Below are 21,341 nucleotides of genomic sequence, written 5' to 3'. Positions count from 1 at the left end.
AAGTCAAAGGGTCTGAATACTTTCTGAATGCACTGTAAGTGTGGCTTGGAACGCTGCTCGTCCAATCAGCATCCAGGACCCAAACAAGTTGTATAATAGACCCATAAAAATTAGAGTTCCAAACCTCTCTGCCAATAACAGCTAGTTTTCTGTTATTTCCTTCCCTACTCAGACCACTCCCAGACAGTCCTAGCAAAGCTCTTACTTGAGAAACACTCGTTGCTACAAAGCATTTTTGTCATTTAAAAAAAATCATATAGCATATAATCACACATTTCATTTGGCATTTAACAACCATGTCAATCTTAAATGCTCATAAGGGCTCCACAAGGTCACTCCATCCCTTCCTGTTTTGGGCTAAATTAAACATCGCTTTCCAGGTGATCCCTAGTCTGGTCTTGATGGTATGTGAGCGCAGGTACTGTAGTCATAATTGCTAGTCATGATTCATTTTTACTGCCACACCTGTTTTCACAGTAACTATTGCTGGATATTTACAGTGATGATAAACCACAAAACATGGAACAATATTTCACAGGCAAAATATTTATTTAGATTATTTCTTGCGGACTCCAACTTAATTAACGTAATTAGGAGACTCCTTCCTCCACCTTGATATTTAGCAGGTGGTTCCACACTGATACCATGCATGTTTATGAATGCAATTAAGACCTCCATTCAGCTACTGGCCTTTTCCCATGCTGGCATGGCAGTGTACAGCAAATCCAACCTTGTTATAGCCAACCACCCTTAACTTCTTATTTTTATAACAAATGTGTTGAATACCCCAAATTGTTTACATAGTCAACTTACACACAGCTCTGACACCCACACACACACACTTACCCCACCAGGGATCTTTTCACAGTTCCCAAATCCATAACAAATTCAAGAATATAGAGCCATTATTGCATGGAACTCCATTCCATCTCCTATTGCTCAAAAGAACAGCGAACCTGATTTAAAAAATAGATAAAGAAACACCTTATGGCACCACGCCTCTCCCCTATTCGGTCAAGATAGTTTGTGTGTATGTATTGTTATGTAGGCTTTATTCATGTAATTCTGTCCTTGAGTTGTTCTTGTCTATTAATGTTCTGTATTATGTCATGTTTTGTGTGGACCCCAGGACGAGTAACTGATGCTTTTGCAACAGCTAATGGGGATCCTAATAAAATACCAAATACCTTCCCCTGATGTAAATATCTGCTGTTCATCTGGCCCAAGCCAGGATCAATTGTACAGTGCCTTCAGAAAGTATTCACACCTAAATAAGTACACATGTGCTTAACAAGTCACATAATAAGTTGCATGGACTCACTCTGTGTGCAATAATAGTGTTTAACATGATTTTTTATTGACTACCTCATCTCTGTACACCACACATACAATTATTTGTAAGATCCCTTAGTCGAGCAGTGAATTTCAAACACAGATTCTGTTTGCAACAAGGCACTAAAGTAATACAGCTTAAAATGAGTCATGTAATGAGTATGCTTGTAAATGTTAAGGACTGGGGAGTTTTTCAAGAAGAAAAATAAACGCAATGGAGTTAAGCACATGCAAAATCCTAGAGTAAAACCTGGTTCAGTCTTGCTGTCCACCAGACACTGGGAGATTAACTCACCTTTCAGCAGGACAATAACATACAACACAAGGCTAAATCTACACTGGAGTTGCTTACCAAGAAGAAAGTGAATGTCCCTGAGTGGCTGAGTTACAGTTTTGACTTAGATCTGCTTTAATATCTATGGCAAAACCTGAAAATGGTTGTCAAGCAATGATCAACAACCAATTTGATAGAGCCTAAAAGTTGTTTTAAAGAATAATGGGCAAATGTTGCACAATCCAGATGTGGAAATCTCTAAGAGACATAACTAGAAAGACTCACAGCTGTAATCGCTGTCAAAGATGAGTCTGAAATGTATTGACTCAGGGTTGACTTATGTATTTTTCATTAATTTTGTTCAAATGTTATATATATTTTTTATCCATTTTAATCCCAGTTTGTAACACAACCAAATGTGGAATAAGTAAAGGGGTGTGAATACTTTCTGGATGCACTGTAAATGGATCCGAATCAACATTTCATGTAGTGTACATATCACAGATAGGTGGTTATTGTTGTGCATCTCACTTGTCTCACAGTGCCAGACACCACACCATGACTAAACGGATGGGCACAAGGCCTCTCACAGGCTGTCAAATGCAAGCATAGGCTGTCTTTGAGACTTCCTCTGGTGAAAGGTTTTGAGAAGTTTGCGACACTGAGAGCACGCACACACGTACACACAAACGCTTTCTCTCTATGGCTATGAGCATGCGATGCTCATTTTCAGTTCAGTATTCACAGATGAGTGGAGATTGCTGTACGTCTTCCTTTGTAAATGTGTAAAGGATGCACATGAAAGCCCGATCGAGCGACCAAGAGATAGGTATGCATATGCCCACTCAAACTGTATTACGAGGAATGGGAAATTAATAGGAAAACCTTCCCAGTAAAGGTCTACATGCCTAGCCTACAACACAGCCTATATAGTGCAGCAATCACTACGTTTCCCACAATTCCATGTTGCCTAATCCGTGAGCGCAGAACTCTCGGCCGTCATACAACAAGGTTGAGCAAGAAGCGCGTGATGGAACCCATTACTATAACTGACTGAGAGACTGATTTGTCTCTCTCGAGCCCACACATGTCAATAGACACAGAGAGTCGACGGCGGAGATCACCCATCGACAGTCAAGGTGAGGCCGAGCTAAATAGCCTATTATTGATGTAGCTAGTGTTGTGCGATGCTAAACTTTTTTTAGGCTATGTAAACTAACACACCAGCCATATACTTCGTCTCGTCGATGTGCTTTAAAAAAAATCTATGTCATATAATAAATAATCCTACCGCGAAATAATACCTACATGTTAATACATGCACATTAGGCTACAGTGTCATTTCAAGAAATTGAACAAAGGGAAAAGATAGGTGCATTGCATTGATAATGACTGTGTTACTACTGAATAAATACATTATTGTCGTGGTCACTTAATTCAAAATCTGAGAATAACCTGTGACGTTTGATCACACGGAATACGCTACAGGTTAGGCCAAAAACGGCAGATGGCGATATTATCTGGTTTCATTTTACCATCCAAAGGCGTTGTATGCAGCCGGCAATACACTGCTATCCACCTTGGACCGGTTCCTACCTACAACGTTCTCCATTAAGGCTGCAAAGGCGTTGATTTCCTCCTGAATTAGATTTAATGGAGAGATGGTATTTTTGTTGTTGTTGAAAATATACATACTTTCTTTATGAAACACCATTTTCAACACCATGCAAATTATACTTCCTGGTGTCGCGCCCTGCGTTCAACTAGCGGTAAACAACAGATGGCGGCACGGGATATGCAACATCTGGGATTAGTGTTTGTAGGCATTAGCCACTTTAGCATGGTGGTGGAACATTGTGTTTCATAAAGAAAGTACGCATATTTTTCCCATTTTTTCGCCAGCCTTCTTGCCATTAAATATAGTTAAGGAGGAAATCGATGCCTTTGCAGCCCGAATGGAGGAAGAACCGGTCCACTGGGATACGGGATTATTGCCTGCTGCATACAATGCATACTGTAAAATGGAAATTACTCAATATCAACATCTGCCGGCCTTTGGGATAGCAAAAGGTGTGGTGATACTGATGGTTTGTAGGGACTGATGGTTTGTTTACATACCTGGTTAGAACTAACATAGCAGGTTAGGGGAGTTAACGTAGCAAATTAGTAGAACTAACAACGCAGCAAGTTAGGAGAATTAACATTGCAAGTTAGGAGAATTAGGTTAAGGTTAGGAAAAGGGTTTGGGTTAGATTTAAAATGCTAGTTGTCACCAACTGTTGTCCCTGATACGACAACTAGATGGAGCTGTAGGCCTACTTCATATAACGACAACCATAGAAACATAAACAAACCATCAGTCCCGACAAAACAATAGTATTATAACACTGTCACCAACACATGCTCGGACACCTGTCACGCAGGAATTTTTTCCTTGTGTCAAATGTTCTGCTCAGAATTTTAGAATTCATTGGCCTATAATACAGTTCACTTTTTTTTTTTTACATAACTAGATAGGTGATAACATTGTGGACTTTTTGCTTTTCCTCAACCCAATCATCCCCAGTCATATCCATAGAAATAGAATCTCATTCTAGTTATGTTCAGTCTCCTGAGCGGGAAAAGGTGCTGTCGTACCCTCTTCACGACTGTCTTGGTGTGTTTGGACCATGATACTTTGTTGGTGATGTGGACACCAAGGAACTTGAAACTCTCGARCCGCTCCACTACAGCCCCATCGATGTTAATGGGGGCCTGTTCGGACCGCCTTTTCCTGTAATCCACAATCAGCTCCTTAGTCTTGCTCATATTGAGGGAGAGGTTGTTGTTCTGGCAACACACTGCCAGGTCTCTAACCTCCTCTCCTCCCTCTCATCGTTGTCGGTGATCAGGCCTACTGTTGTTGTGTCGCCAGCAAATGGAGTGATGGAGTCGTGTTTGGCCACGCTGTCGTGGGTGAACAGGGAGTACAGGAGGGGACTAAGCACACACCCCTGATGGGCCCCAGTGTTGAGGATCAGCGTAGCAGACGTGTTGTTGCCTACCCTTACCACCTGGGGGTGGACTTCCGTGAGGAAGTCCAGGATCCAGTTGCAGAGGGAGGTGTTTAGTCCCAGGGTCCTTAGCTTAGTGGTGAGCTTTGTGGGAACTATGGTGTTGAACGCTTGAGCTGTAGTCAATGAGCTGCATTCTCACGTAGGTGTTCCTTTTGTCAAGGTGGGAAAGGGCAGTGTTATTGTATGCTGTAGTGTTAAGATTTCCCTTCAGTGGAATTAAGGGGCCTAGCCCGAACCATGAAAAACAGCCCCAGACCATTATTCCTACTCCACCAAACTTTTACAGTTGGCACTATGCATTGGGGTAGGTAGAGTTCTCCTGGCAAAAAATACTAAGCGCACACTTCCAAGAACTAAACAAGTTGAAGTCGAGCAGTCATTTGAAAGAGTAAAAACATTTCAGCGAGACTACTCGGGCGAAATCCATTAACGGCAAGATAATGAAATTCATTGCCCTTGACAATCAACCATTCTCTGTCGTGAATGATGTTGGCTTTCGCCGCCTGGCCCGAGCACCTCGAGCCACGGTACACACTACCAAGTAGGCGCAATTTTTCAGATGTTGCCCTACCGGAGTTACACAGTATTGTTGAAACGCACATCCATGAGCTACTTGCTATGGGCGTCACTGCTATTAGCTTCACGACTGACATTTGGACCAGCGATGTCAGCCTCATAAGCATGCTGAGTCTGACAGCACAGTGGGTCGATGAGGATTTTGTACTGAGGAAAGCCATATTGCATGCTCCAGAATGTGCTGGTTCTCATACCGCTGCTGCCATTTCAATGGCATTTGAGAACATGTTTGAAATTTGGAAACATGAACACACTCCTAGCTCCATTCTAACAACTGACTCGAGAAATAAGCTCATCAACTACTACATCTGCAGCAGACGTGATACCCTCTGTCATGGCATTGAAACGCTTGCTCAACAAAACTGCCGACAGACCGTGGGGTTAAAACTTGAAAAAGTACTCTACAAGAGGCTGCGAACTAGCGATTTGGTGGCATTCTCTCTGAGCCACTTTACTGTGTCGCCACCTTGCTCGATGCTAGGTACAAGGACCACTACTTCGATGCAGACAAGAAACCGGGTTTACGTGAAATGTTACAGACACAGCTGGACAAGATGGAAACGGACACAGTGACAGTGCACACCGAGGAAGAGAGGCCACGGACAGACATAGCTGAAACTTCACTGCTTGACATGTATGATAAAACCTGGATGAGACTGAACAAATGAACAACGAAACAGGACAGCAAGTAAGTGAAAGAAATGGGTTTTGATGATGTTTTACTGCTAATGGGGACATGCGTAAATGCCAACAAAATAACTTTTTGGTCAGTGTGTGGTTAGGTTTTATTCAGGGTTACTACTCATTTTAGTCTAACAGGCATTGCTGTGTTTACGAAGTAGCTCTTTTTCCCCATGGACAAATAATGTCACTGAATGGTAGTGGGTACTGTAAGAACCGATTACCAGTAAGACACGTCTCACAAGTTTGATCTTTCAGTGTTAAGGACAGGAACTGCCCCTGTTTGTGGCTGGCGGCCTGCTAGTATCAACATTGGATAACGTCTGTCTGCCTCGTCTGGTTACAGGAATCATTAAATGTTTGTAACATGCAGTTGAAACTGTATGACCTTAAGGGACATTGAAGACATTTTGGCAGAAAGATGGGGAAGTTCAAGAACATAGTTTGTATTTATACTGGTAAAGGGAAGTGATACTAATCCTTCTGTATTTTACTCAAATCAAAGGTTATTGGTCATGTACACAGTTTAGCAGGTGTTACTGCAGACCTACTGTGACTATGAAAAGCCTTGGTACAGAAAAACAAGTCAGGGGAACATTAGATCACACTTTGGACTAAGTGCATTGCATGACTGCTTACCTGGATGAATAAAGGTTAAATAAATAGTGTAATGTATTGGGTCATAAAGTTTATTTGCCACCATCAAGCACATTCTGAAAATAACCGACCAGGCAGGCACGCCTGTCTTGTTTCCTGCAGATTTTTGTCTCCGTGAACAAGCCCAGCTTATGTCTGTCTGTGCCCATCTGTCTGTGGCTGTGTGTGTCTGTCTGTGGGAGGTGGTAGTAATTAGAAACAACAGCTCTTGTTATAGCCAGTATACAGTGCAGACGAAGACACACTTCAGACTTAGTTATGACCAGCACGAGTGTGTTCTAACTTAAATCACATGCCTCTCCTCCTCTCCCAGACATGAAGTACAGGGCATTGTCTCTGACCTACGGTCTTAGCATGTCTCTCAAGTTCCACCAGAACACCACATGCTAGACCAGTGTTTACCAAACACTTTGGGTCATGGCCAGAACCTCTTGTGCCATTGCTTACATCTCCTCTCCTCGTCCACTCCCTGCAGATTCTCCATGGGACCAAGATCACCGGGGGGGGCACCTCCACGGGCCAATGTGTGACCGGCTGTGTGTGGCCAGCCTGCACTCCGAGCTGAGGGATGCCTGCACCACCTCGCTTTCCCCCTCCCTCCTCCCCGGACCAGGTGTCTACACGCCAAAATGTCCGTCCACACACACACGTGAGTACAAGGTCCAGTCACATTTTGGTACTATAGCACTAGGAGAAGAGAGGGTGCTAAGGGTTGAAATGGAACCGGGCCAGAGATGAACTTTTGGTTGTTATTATTAACCTCAATAGAGTTTGATTGTAACATGATTGAATACATCTCACCCTTCAGGACTCAGCGCCCATGCCTCTGATGATGTATGGGAGGATGCCACCAACAAGACCACTATCAGAGCAGAGAACGAAGTGGAGGCCAACAAACTAGCCAACAACTACAGGGTATAGCACAGTATAGTATATGAAGCAGAATAAACAACATTGCAGATGACTGAAAGATGTTGATCCATCCCAGGGATGCAGCACACAATCATACAAATTCACAATACTTACAATTTCAACACAATAAAAACATACCATACCAAGGAATTTAAGAAAAGTCACTAACATAACACGTTCCTGAAAAACAAACACATTCCTCAGTCAAAACGTAATCAACCAACTGTCTGAAATGTCCTAGCGACACCAAAACATCCAACTTTGTAGAATTCTAGAGATCATTCCACAAGGTGCAAAATTAACTAAACGCAGATCTACCTAACTCAATGCTGACCAAAAGTATCTCCAGAGTTGGCCATCCCTGTGATCCGGTCTGGTGACTCGTATGTCTGTAATTTAACAGTGATGTAAGGTATGGCAGAAGTTTGCACGAGGGCTTTATAAACTAAAATAGAGCAGTGCATTGATCTACAAGACTTTAGAAAATGCATACAGAATGCAGTGTACTGAACCTATCACCGGTAATAAAGCATAGTGCACTATAATAAACTGTGTCCATTGGCTTCAATACAGTGGCAGCTGCATTCATATACCGTGCATTCGGAAAGTATTCAGACCCCTTGACTTTTTCCATGTTTTGTTATGTTATAGCCTTATTCTAAAATGGATTTTGAAAAAATGAAATACCTTACTTACATAAGATTTCAGACCCTTTGTTATGAGACTTGAAATTGAGCTCAGGTGCATCCTGTTTCCATTGATCATCCTTGAGATGTTTCTACAACTTGTTTGGAGTCCACCTGTGGTAAATTCAATTGATTGGACATGATTTGGAAAGGCACACACCTGTCTATATAAGGTCCCACAGTTGACAGAGCATGTCAGAGCAAAAACCAAGCCATGAGGTTGAAGGAATTGTCCGTAGAGCTCCGAGACAGGATTATGTCGAGGCACAGATCTGGGGAAGGGTACCAAAAATGTCTGCAGCATTGAAGGGCCCCAAAAACACAGTGGCTTCCATCACTCTTAAATGGAAGAAGTTTGGAACCACCAACACTCTTCCTAGAGCTGTCCGCCGGGCCAAAGTGAGCAATCTTGGGGGAGAAGGTCCTTGGTCAGGGAGGTGACCAAGAACCCGATGGTCACTCTGACTGAGCCTCCAGAGTTCCTCTGTGGAGATGGGAGAACCTTCCAGAAGGACATCCATCTCTGCCGCACTCCACCAATCAGGCCTTTATGGTAGAGTGGCCAGACTGAAGCCACCCCTCAGTAAAAGGCACATGGAGTTTGGAGTTTGCCAAAAGGCACCTAAAGACTCTCATACCATGAGAAACAAGATTCTCTGGTCTGATGAAACCAAGCTTGAACTCTTTAGCCTGAATGCCAAGCGTCACGTCTGGAGGAAACCTGGCACCATCCAAACGGTGAAGCATGGTGGTGGCAGCATCATGCTGTGGGGATGTTTTTCACAGGCAAAGACTGGGAGACTAGTCAGGATCGAGGGAAAGATAAACGGAGCAAAGTACCGAAAGATCCTTGATGAAAACCTGTTCCAGACCGCTCATGACCTCAGACTGGGGCGAAGTTTATCTTCCAAAAAGACAACAACCCTAAGCACACAGCCAGGAAAACGCAGGAGTTGCTTCAGGACTGAATGTCCTTGAGTGGCCCATCCAGAGCCCTGAAAATAGCAGCGCAGCGACGCTCCCCATCCAACCTGACAGAGCTTGAGAGGAATTGCAGAGGAGAATGGGAGAAACTCCCCAAATACAGGTGTGCCAAGCTTGTAGCGCCATACCCAAGAAGACTCTAGGCTCTAATCGCTGCCAAAGGTGCTTCAACAAAGTACTGAGTAAAGGGTCTGAATACTTATGTACCTGTAATAATTAAGGATTTTTTTGTTGTTTATTTTTATTTACTATTTTCTCCACAATTTTATGATATCCAATTGGTAATTACAGTCTTGTCCCATCGCTCCAACTCTCGTTCGGTCGAGAGCCTTGCGTCCTCTGAAACACGACCCTGCCAAGCCGCACTGCTTCTTGACACCCTGCTTGCTTAACCCAGAAGCCAGTCACACCAATGTGTCGGAGGAAACACCATACAACTGGTGACCGTGTCATTGTGCATGTGCCCGGCTCGCCACAGGAGTCGCTAGAGTGCGATGGGACAAGGACATCCCGACACAGCCCGGGCTCGTACCGGCCAAGTACATTTTTTTGTTTGTTTTTTTGTTTTAATGAATTAGCCAAAATTTCTAAAAACCTGTTTTTGCTTTGTCATGGGTTATTGTGTGTAGATTGATGGGGGGGAAACAATTTAATCAATTTTATAATAAGTCTGTAACGTAACAAAATGTGAAAAAAGTTAAGGGGTCTGAATACTTTCTGAATGCACTGTATATAAAGTGTAATATTGGGACGCAAACTCAACATTTAAACTGACATGGTACAGGTGTCTTCTTTTTTTAAGCCCATGACCATGTTTGTGAGGCGTATACTTTTGTTTCAAAGTAGATTTGTTTAAGACTACCAAGAAACACTGTGACCCTGATTTAGCCCACTGCAGTAAAATGTTAACATGGTTAAAACTATAATTTTGATATCATGGTCATTCCTTGCATCCATAGCTCTGTCGTTGAATTTGAGAGTTGTTACATTTCTCCATCCTTATCCCCCGCTTTTTACTGAAATAGTGTTGGGGAGAAGGCTTTGTCATTGTTTTAACTGCTGATTTGCCACTGTACGCAGGGTGTCTAGCACATCACAAGTAGAGTTGTTGAAATGAAAATAAATATTCACTAAATCTGAAGTTAGAAAGTATGTTTTGTACAGTACAGGTTCAAATGAACTGTAAATCATGTGTGCACATTTACTCTCTCGTTGTGTGTGTGTACGCGTGCGTGCGTGTTTTAGTTTGGATTTAGGAAGTGGAAGAGTCATGTGACGGAGCGTCCCTTTGAGGACAGGTCGGATGTGGTCAAGGAGCTCTATTCAGAGCTCAACGTCATCAAACCACACACAGGTGAGTGTTTGTGTGTGTTTTTGTGTATTTGTGCTTGTAAGGAGGAAAAGTAGTCAACTCTATAGATGTCACTGTGATACTCAGTACAAACCCTGAAGTCCTCAATCATGGCTTGCTGTGAATAGGACTACATGGCGTCATCACTAATTTCTCTCTGTCTGTGTCTGTGTGATGTTAGGTCATCTGATCACCTGTGGAAATGTGGTGTATGTGTTGTTGTTTGGCTGGTGGGTGTCTCTGGGCTACTTCCTGGTCAGCATACTGATGTTCATCACCATCATTGAAGTACCATATGGTATGGATATCCATTAGCAGTACTTACTGTCTATCCTTTGGCAGTACTGTGTTATCAATTTGTTTTGCCACATGCGCCGAATACAACAGGTGTAGACCTTACAGTGAAATGCTTACTTACAAGCCCTTAACCAACAATGTTTTAAGAAGTTTTAAGAAAAAATAGATAAGTCCAAAAAATAGAAAATTAAAGTAACAAATAATTAAACAGCAGCAGTAAAATAACAACAGCGAGGCTATATACAGGGGGTACGGGTAGAGTCAATGTGCGGGGGCACCGGTTAGTCGAGGTAATTGAGGTATTATGTACATGTAGGTAGAGTTAAAATGACTATGCATAGATAAATAACAGCGAGTGGCAGCAGCGTAAAAGAGTGGTCTGGGTAGCCCTTTGATTAGCTGTTCAGGAGTCTTATGGCTTGGGGGTAGAAGCTGTTAATAAGCCTTTTGGACCTAGACTTGGAGCTGCGGTACCGCAGCGAAAAGTGTATGATTAGGGTGGCTGGAGACTTTTACAATTTTTAGGGCCTTCCTCTGACACCGCCTGGTATAGAGGTCTTGGATGGCAGGAAGCTTTCCCCCGGTGATGTACTGGGTCGTACGCACTACCCTCTGTAGTGCCTTGCGGTCGACGGCTGAGCAGTTGCCATACCAGGCAGTGATGCAACCAGTCAGGATGCTCTCGATGGTGCAGCTGTAGAACCTTTTGAGGATCTGAGGACCCATGCCAAATCTTTTCAGTCTGCTGAGGGGGAATAGACTTTGTCTTGCCCTCTTCACGACTGTCTTAGTGTGTTTGGACCATGATTGTTTGTTGGTGATGTGGACACCAAGGAACTTGAAGCTCTCTACCTGCTCCACTACAGCCCCGTCGATGAGAATGGGGGCGTGCTCGGTCCTCCTTTTCCTGTAGTCCACAATCATCTCCTTTGTCTTGATCACGTTGAGGGAGAGGTTGTTGTCCTGGTACCACACGGCCAGGTCTCTGACCTCCTCCCTGTAGGCTGTCTCATCATTGTCGGTGATCAAGCCTACCGCTGTTGTCATCTGCAAACTTGATGGTGTTGGAGTCGTGCCTGGCCATGCAGTCATGGGTGAACAGGAGGGGACTGAGCACGCACCCCTGAGCGGCCCCCATGTTGAGGATCAGCGTGGCGGATGTGTTGTTACCTACCCTTACCACCTGGGGGGGCCAGTCAGGAAGTCCAGGATCCAGTTGCATAGGGAGGTGTTTAGTCCCAGGGTCCTTAGCTTAGTGATGAGCTTTGAGGGCACTATGGTGTTGACTACAGCTCAACGTTCAATGAATAGCATTCTCACATAGGTGTTCCTTTTGTCCATGTGGGACAGGGCAGTGTTGAGTGCAATAGAGATTGCATCATCTATGTATCTCATGGGGCGGTATGCAAATTGGAATGGGTTTCTGGGATAATGGTGTTGCTGTGAGCCATGACCAGCCTTTCAAAGCACTTCATGGCTACAGACGTGAGTGCTCGGGTCGGTAGTCATTTAGGCAGGTTACCTTAGTGTTCTTGGGCACAGGGACTATGGGAGTCTGCTTGAAACATGTTGGTATTAGGTATGTTGGTATTGGGTGTAGAATGTCAGTGAAGACACTTGCCAGCTGGTTCGCGCATGCTCGGAGTACACGTCCTGGTAACCCATCCGGCCCTGCGGCCTTGTGAATGTTGACCTGTTTAAAGATCTTACTCACATCGGAGAGTGCGATCACACAGTCATCCAGAACAGCTGATGCTCTCATACATGTTTCAGTGTTACTTTCCTCGAAGCAAGCATAGAAGTAATTTAGCTCGTCTGGTCGGCTCGTGTCACTGGGCAGCTCACGGCTGTGCTTCCCTTTGTAGCCTTAGATTTCGTGCACCAGCTGTTGTTTAGAAACATACATAGACCCCCACCCCTTGTCTTACCAGAGGCCATTATTCTATCCTGCCGAAAAAGCTTAAAACCCGCCAGCTGTATGTTATTCATGTCGTCGTTCAGCCACGACTCAGTGAAACATAAGATATTACAGTTTTTAATGTTCCGTTGATACATGCTCATAGCCCGTATATTTTATTATCCAATGATTGTACGTCTGAAGTAAATCCTTCCCGTCCGACTCATCAAAGAAAAAGTATTCCTCCAGAACGGGGTGAGTAATCGCTGTCCTGATATCTAGAAGCTCTTTTCAGTCATAAGACATGGTGGCAGAAACATTATGTACAAAATAAGTTACAAATAACGTGAAAAAACACACACAATAGCACAATTGGTTAGGGAATCATAAAACGGCAGCCATCTCCTCCGGCACCATTATTTTCGATAATTATGATAATTATTATAATTGGTGGACTCCAATCTGAGATGAAACCTTTGTATCTTGTGGAGGGAGGGATTATCACATACTGCCATCCTAACATATGATTCCTTTAGATATGATTGAGTCTCTCGCTCTCTCTCCCTTTCTGCTTTTAGGGAAGATGTGCTGGAAGTTGTCTTGGTATTTCTTATGGCCATTTGGGAAGTCCATACAGGAGGTACAGTAATAAGTGTTTTGTCCATCACATTGCTTCCACTGGAAAAGATCAGTTTAGAGGAAGTCAGTTAAAACTGTTAAGATACGCCACATCTGTTTCAGCTCCTGTCTTCACTTCCTGTCTGTTTGTCTGTGGTGGCTGAAGTCCCTGTTTCCTTTCCCCATCACAAGCCATTCACCTCATAACACCCACTTCATCTGACTGGTCATTAAAGGCAAATGTCCACAACAATCATGTAGACTTAAAGGTCTATGTTATCGAAGCATATAAAATAGCTAGAATACAGCTAGATTGTTGAACATGTGATGACTTATAGGGCAAAGATTAGACAGACAGACAGACAATGTCCTCTAAGAGAATGAATGTTGTGTCTGGGCTAAACTCTCCTGTGTTCCCTCTCTAGTTGGGAGGAGGTGTAGGGAGGTGCTGTGGGAGGTTCCCCCACTGTGAGGCAATCCCAGAGGATGTGGAGGACAATGAGGACGCTTCTCCCATCCTCCTGCCATCACCCACTGAAGAGCCCATCCCAGACCTGCTACAGGGGCCACCGCAGCACAAGCCCTACTGGGTAAGAGTCTAATGTGTGATGTGGGAGCTTATATACAGTTGCGGACAAATATATTGACACCTTGCACTTTTCTTAAATAATTCCCAATTTCTACTAAAATAAAATATAACAAACTTTTGGTCACCACACCTTGTTATTGGATTTTCAACATTGCAGAACCAATTTAATTTTTCTGAACTTAAGTTTACACATTTGATTTAGAAAATAAAGACAAATGGCATGGACAATAGTATTGGCACACCGGCGCTAGTACTTGGTGGCGCAGCCTTTGGCCAAGATAACTGCGGAGACAAACGCTTCTTGTAGTCGTCAATGAGCTTGCTGTACCTTTCTGCTAACCTTTCATGTTTGTTTACTTTTTCTTTACGCACACATTTTTTGTGGTCACCCTCCCTTCACATTTCCCACTGTCAATTGTGAATGATAATTATTCAAACTTTACTGGTGAAACGTCCATGCAGCACCTCTATACAGTAGCATAGCCTACCTGTGTTTAGTTTCAATGAAAGCAGGTATTTTGCCTGGTGGCCCTTCGCACAATCATCCTAAAATCTCATAAGAATTGAGATGGTGTTTTTTTGTCTTAGGGTAACTTTATACTATGCTATTATATTCGGCTCTGTTATGTAGAATGCTATCATTATGTGATATTGCAGACATTGATTCAGCTTTGATCTAACTTTATTAAACGAGCACCATTCGCCATGAGTAGTCTGTTATCTACGAGTAGAGCAGCGATTGTGCGTAAAGTAGAGTGTCATGCGCAGAAGTTTCGAGACCTTTAGCTGTCGGGAAGAGGGTTCCAGAAAGGTTGGATCTGCAGCCACTCCGTGTGATTTATACCTTCTATCTGTCTCCTCTATCCTGTGTAGCATCGTGTGAGCACGTATGTGTGGCTGCTGTTGGGTTATCCTTTGCTGGTTGTGGTTCACTCCCTGGCCTGCCTGATCTCCTGGCTGCTGGTGTTCACCATTCCCGTGGCCAAGATGAATGCCCGGACCCTGGCCTCCATCCTTCTCATGCCCCCTGAGAACCTGTCTGTCTCCACCTGCTCAAAGAGGAAGGTAGGGGCAGGGCAGGCAGACAGGGCGCTGATAATTTAAGAATTTAAGCCAGGTATAGCCAGATCTCCTCCTTGGGAGCTGGCTATGCAGGCTTTTGTTCCAACCCTGCTGTAACACACATGTTTTAGAAAATCGAAGGCCTTGGTGAGCAGCTGGTAAAATGAATAAGATTTTCTAGATGAGGTCTCAGTAAAGAATCCATGTATTATTACTAACTGTAATATCCTGTATGACTTCCAGCATCAGGGTTGTGAGACTCGAGCGCTGCTGTGCTGCTACCACGCGATCAACTGGTATTACTACAAATACACTGTGGATGGGATCAATGTGTTCGCTGTCAGTATCCTTTATCACAAGGCCTATAGTGTTGGGGCCAAAAGGACTTGTTTTTGGACCAGTCATTTGATTTACATTTTACATGTTGAATTCCTTAGCCCCTTCATCAGACCTCCTTCCCCTGGTGATAGTGTCCCTGGTGATTGGCTATGTAGATAAAGGAAACCAGTTTGCCAGCTCTGAGGTCAAGTTTGCCACAGCAGTCGGCTCCATCATTCCTCTGTCCTACTACATCGGCATGGGCATCGCCAGGTCAGCACACGCACTCACACACAAATACTGTAGGGGGGAGTGGGGTATGTTGAGCCACCCTTGTTTCTAGGAAACCATACACAAAATTAACAATTTGACCAAATATTTGGGAAGAGGTCATCATTTCATGGAGTCTGTGAAGGAAGAAACCACATGGAAAAAGTGGTAGAACTGATTTTCACCAAGTCAAATTAATTTATTGTGTTAAGGTGTCGTGATGCTTGTATATAAACAAAAGTAGAGATTGTTCTATACATCAGTTGGTGTCTCTTTAAGCGTCCATATGATGTCCTAAACCTAGCATGAAGGTACATCCTTGTAGCTGTGTGGGCTAATAGTAAAAATGTTTGCCTTGGGGGTAAGTTGAGCCAATGGCAAGTTGAGCCAATGTAAGTGTTTTCTTCCCAGGTGTAATYCAAGTCATTATCACTGTGATATGAGGTAACAACAGGGCCTATGTTTAAAGTGTACAAAAAAGTACAAATTGTTTGTTAGGCGTTAAGCCTGTGTTAAAAGATGCTTAATAACCATATCAGTGCCGAGACCCCAGCAAAAATGGTCTTTTCATTTATCTAACTTTCTATTATCTGCATGTCCAGCCCTTATATTTAGCCTCACAGTGAAGTGTTTTACAATTTTATTTTCAGGACGACCAGAGCTACAAGTACAACACAACACAATTTGATATGAAACAGTTGCATTCATGAGTTATATTGACAAATGAGTGCTGCAAGTACAGCAATAGAATATACAACTAGTCAGTGACATCTCTGTGGAGTTTGTGACAGCAACTATGTGAGCTTATTACAGTATATGTCCTGGGATTTCCTGTGATCTTCTATGTAGAAGAACCCCTCACCTTCTAACGACTCTTGTGAGCAAAACATGTTACCTGTTTGTGAGAGTCTCAGCTTTTCATGGTTAGCTTTTAATAGTTTGTAGCTCAACCCATTCAATCTACAGAGGTTTTTGTAAAAAGACCTGGCCCCGCTCTAGCTCAGCCCCCATTAATGGTCGGTATCTACGGATGCAGAGGAAATTGATTGATCAAATGGTACAACCCATAAGTATGTATGTAGCTCATACACACTATGTTTAAAAGGTAAGCCAAAAGGTAAGTCCAAAACGCGCCGGTGTTACAGTGGGACTCATTGGGTTAAAATGATTCAAAGACAAAAAAGCTATTTTGATTGTGTTGAATTGTGTTTGGGAAATTAGGATATACATGGTTTTAAAAAGGCAGTGATAATATTTCATTCGGTACAGAAATGTGTAGCTGGCAATACCCGGGGTAAATTGTGCCAAGAGACAACTTTTTTTGGACAAGCTATGTTTTCAAATGTTTACATGAATTCTGATTTATTTCCAGGGATACACAGCATCCTGACAGATATCTTTGTTAGAATGGATACTATATTTCCCTTGACAGATTGATGCTGAATGAAAAAAAATGGCTCTTCTTACCCCACTCTCCCCTACATATTCCCATAAACAAACATGGATACAGTACATGTATACTTGAGGAGCAAACATGACTAGGAATACTCGTATTACCCTTTATTTTAAAGCTGAATAAAAACAAAGCCACAACAAAGTCATATGAACAATGCCCCTTATCCCTTCTGCAGTATCTCTGCCCAGAGCAACTTTGCGGTGGGGGCGGTGGTGAATGCGACCTTTGGCTCCATCACAGAGATGACCTTCTATATCACGGCCCTGCTGAGGGGTCACCGCGCTGGTAATGCCTGTCTGCAGGAGATCGTTAAATCTGCCCTCACCGGCACACTGCTGGGCTGCATCCTCTTCATCCCTGTGAGTCTCTCACACACACACACACACACACACACACATACATACACACACACACACACACACACACACACACACACACACACACACACACACACACACACACACACACACACACACACACACACACACACACACACACACTGAAATGTAATACGTCTCTTTTTCCTTCCTCTTTTTGCGTACTCCCCAACCACCCACCTTGCTCACTCTTTCTTACCTTTCTAGGGGATCTGTATGATCATAGGACTGAGACACAGGGAGCAGAGGTTTAACAGTCGTTCAGCTGGGGTCAGTTCTGCCTTGCTCTTCATCTCTGTGGGAGGTAGTCCAGACCTCCTCACCACCAACTCCTCCCTTCGTCCTTACTCCTCACCCCGTATCCAAGACCTTCAACTCTAAACCACAACTCACCTCTAACCCCTAACTCCGTTCTCACCCCGTACCCAAGACCCTCAATTCTAAACCTAATCCCCACATATCCTCAAAAAGGTTTTATTCCCTGGCTTACCCTCTCCTCATCCTGTCTCTGTAGGTGTGTTTGCCCCCACGCTGTTCTCTAAGGCGTATGGGAACCTGGTGTGTGACAACTGCACCAATTCCACAGGGGGCAACACCACCAGCGGGTCCTTCGTCTGCCGCAACTGTCACTACGACCTGGTCAGTAACGCTTAGTCATGCTCAATCATTAACGGACACATGGTCAAACTGTAACATTCAATCATCAACGGACACAGGGTCAAACTGTAACATTCAATCATCAACGGACACATGGTCAAACTGTAACATTCAATCATCAACGGACACATGGTCAAACTGTAACATTCAATCATCAACGGACACATGGTCAAACTGTAACATTCAATCATCAACGGACACATGGTCAAACTGTAACATTCAATCATCAACGGACACATGGTCAAACTGTAACATTCAATCATCAACGGACACATGGTCAAACTGTAATTTCGCAAAGTAACAGAAAACACTCTTCTGTATAGTACTGTAGCAGACAGTCATGTGGCACTGAGTATTTCACCTGATGATATATTGTCATCTTACCAACAGAGTGAGAACAACTACACCTTGTTCCACAGCCACATCCAGTGAGTGTGAGAGGTCTGCTCCAAATTATTAGTACTGTTTTTGTAACTCAATGATCTGAGTGAATATTTAAAGAATCTATACTTTTGTAAAGAATTGTAATACTCATCTTTATTTGTGTGTGTATTTGTGTGTGTGTGTCTCAGGCCACTGGTGTACACGGTCTCCTTCCTTCTGCCTGTTGCTTACACATTGGTTTAATCTTCACACTGAAGACACATTCACACATCTACGACATTCACGTTGGCGAGGGACAGGGTAAGGGTAAAATATACACACACACACACACACACACACACACACACACACACACACACACACACACACACACACACAGTTATAAACTGTATAAGAACAGCCATCCATAAGTGTGTGTGTGTGTGTGTGTGTGTGTGTGTGTGTGTGTGTGTGTGTGTGTGTGTGTGTGGTGTGTGTGTTGTGTGTGTTGTTGTGTGTGTGTTGTGTGTGTTGTGTGTGTGTGTGTCTCTGCAGTGACCGGTCACCATGGTGCAGTTGTCCACTGGTCTCGGTGGAGAGCTCTGGCCATCCTCATCATAGCCACTCTACTGATGTCAGCTTGCGCTGATGTCACCACTGAACATATCCAGCCCATACTGAGTCAGCCCAATATCTCACAGGTACTGTATACACACACACACACACCCACACACACACACACACACACACACACACACACACACACACACCACACACACACACACACACACACAACACACACACACACACACACACACACACACACACACACCACACACACGGTTGTCTTGTCATCATGATGATCTCCCTATCGCTCCCTCTCCTCTCGACCCTCACTCTCCCTCTCGTTGTTCAACAGTACTTCATAGGAGTAACGGTGCTGGCCATGGTACCTGAGATCCCAGAGATTGTCAACGGGATCCAGTTTGCCCTTCAGAACAACATCAGTCTGAGGTGGGTCCTCACTAACAGAGGTCACGAACAGTTGTTTTTCCTAACCACATGATCTGACGGGGTAGAAACTGCAATGGTGACCTGTTGGTTAGCAGGAATTCTCTGACCGAAACAAGTGTTTAATGGGGAGTGACTGACTGCTCCTCTGTTGTGTTGATTTTCTCAGCCTGGAGGTGGGCAGCTGCATCGCTGTACAGGTCTGCATGCTCCAGATCCCCCTGCTTGTTTTATTCAACGCCTTCTACGTAAGACACTACCCCTTGACTGTACCTATCACTAGATAACTAATCAATAATATAAGTCCAGTTGAGAAAGGAAACAGCATGCAGCAGGATGTGTGAGCAGAACCTGGTCAGCTTAAATGGAGCTCCAACTCAGGTAGGCGTGATTGTTACTAAAGTAGCATCCAATTGGTGCACTCTCAGCTGATGTCAGCTAAGGCGGGCACTCGGATTCCCTTTCTGAATTGGCTTCGCTTAAATATTCATGGATGGATTACATTTTTTCATTTGATTTGTCAACTCACCCAAAGACCATAGTTATACCATGGGAGACTATAGAAAATAAGTATGTTGATGGTAAAAACAGACAAGTCATTTCCTGTGTGTGTGTGTGTTATGACAGGATGTGGGCTTTGTGCTAATATTCTGTGACCTGCATCTGTGGGCCAGCATCTTCAGCGTGGTCCTCGTCAACTACATCTTCATGGATGGCAAATCGGACTACTTCCAAGGTAAGGCGTGACTGGAGGGTTTGCCTCAGAGCGATCCATCCCAACCTGTATGCCTGACTGTTTCTGCATCAGCCAACGTGGCATTGTAAACAACAGTGTTGTTCAATGCAGAAACGGTCAGCTACACTGTACACAGGCTAGGGTAATCAATTAACACGTTGAAATGATCATTGATCAAACCAAATCATCCTTGTCCATCTGTTGCCGGTCATCGTAGGATATTGATTATTTGAGCATGAGAGAACTGCCCTCTAGTGGATTAAGTGTTTATCTGGACTGTTTTCCTCTTGTCAGGCACTTCTCTGGTGGTGGTCTACCTCATCCTCCTGGCATCGTACTTCTTCGCTCCATCGCCAGCTGGCTGCTGAGGGACTAATCTGAGCATCATCTTGTTACCTTTTACATCAGACTAAGTTGCATTCAAGTTTTTTTTTATTTTTTTTTTTTACTTCTTAGTTAAGTTATTTATGTAATTGAATATGGTGTGCAGACTGCTAGACAACATCTAGATTTCTCTGGAATGCGGTTCAAAAAACATTCTAACAGTTGGTGATGAACACTGTAGCGTCAGCCCAGTCTCACAACTCCAGCTAACAAAATATATACTGTAATCCTCCTGTTCCACGCTACATTTAGTCACTCATCTGATTCTGGCAAATCAGAATCTACATATTTTCTTAGAACCACTTCTCTGAATTTACTGATTTTACACACCAACCAAACCTTAGTACTGTACTCCCTTGCTGTTTAATATTATTGCTTTTAAAACCATCACTGAGAATGTTCAATAGAAGCTATGCAAACTGGAGGACAACATTCAACTGTCAGAGCTATGATTAGTCGGTGTACAGTTTGGTAAACTTTACACTGGACCTCTCTCCCTGGCTTAGGTTTGTTTTTATTTTTGTACTTGTTTGAAAACCACTAGGGTGTTTTCAGCAGCCTCTGTAAAGAAGGTATTTTTGTACATTTAAAACATGTTTAGAAGACGTCAAACTTATTTTGTCAATGCAAAAAGTATTTTAATGCAAAGGAATAAATACATTTAATAGCCAAATGTGTGGGTGTTTAACGAGCCACAGTTGCTTTGACGATAAATCATTCTGAAAGACCTTAAGGATTTGAAAATGTCAAAGGGCCTATCCAGACTTCCAGATCACTATGGTTAATGGAACCTTTTT

General features: G+C 43.5%; 1 protein-coding gene across 1 annotated transcript; it reads left to right on the top strand.

Moving 5' to 3' along the window:
- Positions 1 to 2,602: 2,602 nt before the first annotated feature.
- On the top strand, positions 2,603 to 21,217 carry cax2 (cation/H+ exchanger protein 2). Its single transcript, XM_070438639.1, is given in 21 exon segments — positions 2,603 to 2,745; positions 7,052 to 7,225; positions 7,385 to 7,491; positions 10,404 to 10,512; positions 10,691 to 10,807; positions 13,282 to 13,343; positions 13,747 to 13,911; positions 14,784 to 14,975; positions 15,216 to 15,315; positions 15,422 to 15,563; positions 17,192 to 17,375; positions 17,601 to 17,697; positions 17,908 to 18,032; positions 18,441 to 18,478; positions 18,623 to 18,663; positions 18,666 to 18,734; positions 18,969 to 19,114; positions 19,333 to 19,427; positions 19,594 to 19,672; positions 20,052 to 20,160; positions 20,455 to 21,217. Coding segments are annotated over 21 exon segments (2,277 nt in total). The 5' UTR covers positions 2,603 to 2,693; the 3' UTR covers positions 20,529 to 21,217.
- The last annotated feature ends 124 nt before the right edge of the window (positions 21,218 to 21,341 follow it).

This window comes from Salvelinus sp. IW2-2015, unplaced genomic scaffold (genome assembly GCF_002910315.2).
Source record: "Salvelinus sp. IW2-2015 unplaced genomic scaffold, ASM291031v2 Un_scaffold1068, whole genome shotgun sequence".
Lineage (NCBI taxonomy): Eukaryota > Metazoa > Chordata > Actinopteri > Salmoniformes > Salmonidae > Salvelinus > Salvelinus sp. IW2-2015.
The sequence above is the reverse complement of the archived record's forward strand: the minus strand, read 5'-3'. Positions and strand labels throughout refer to the sequence as shown.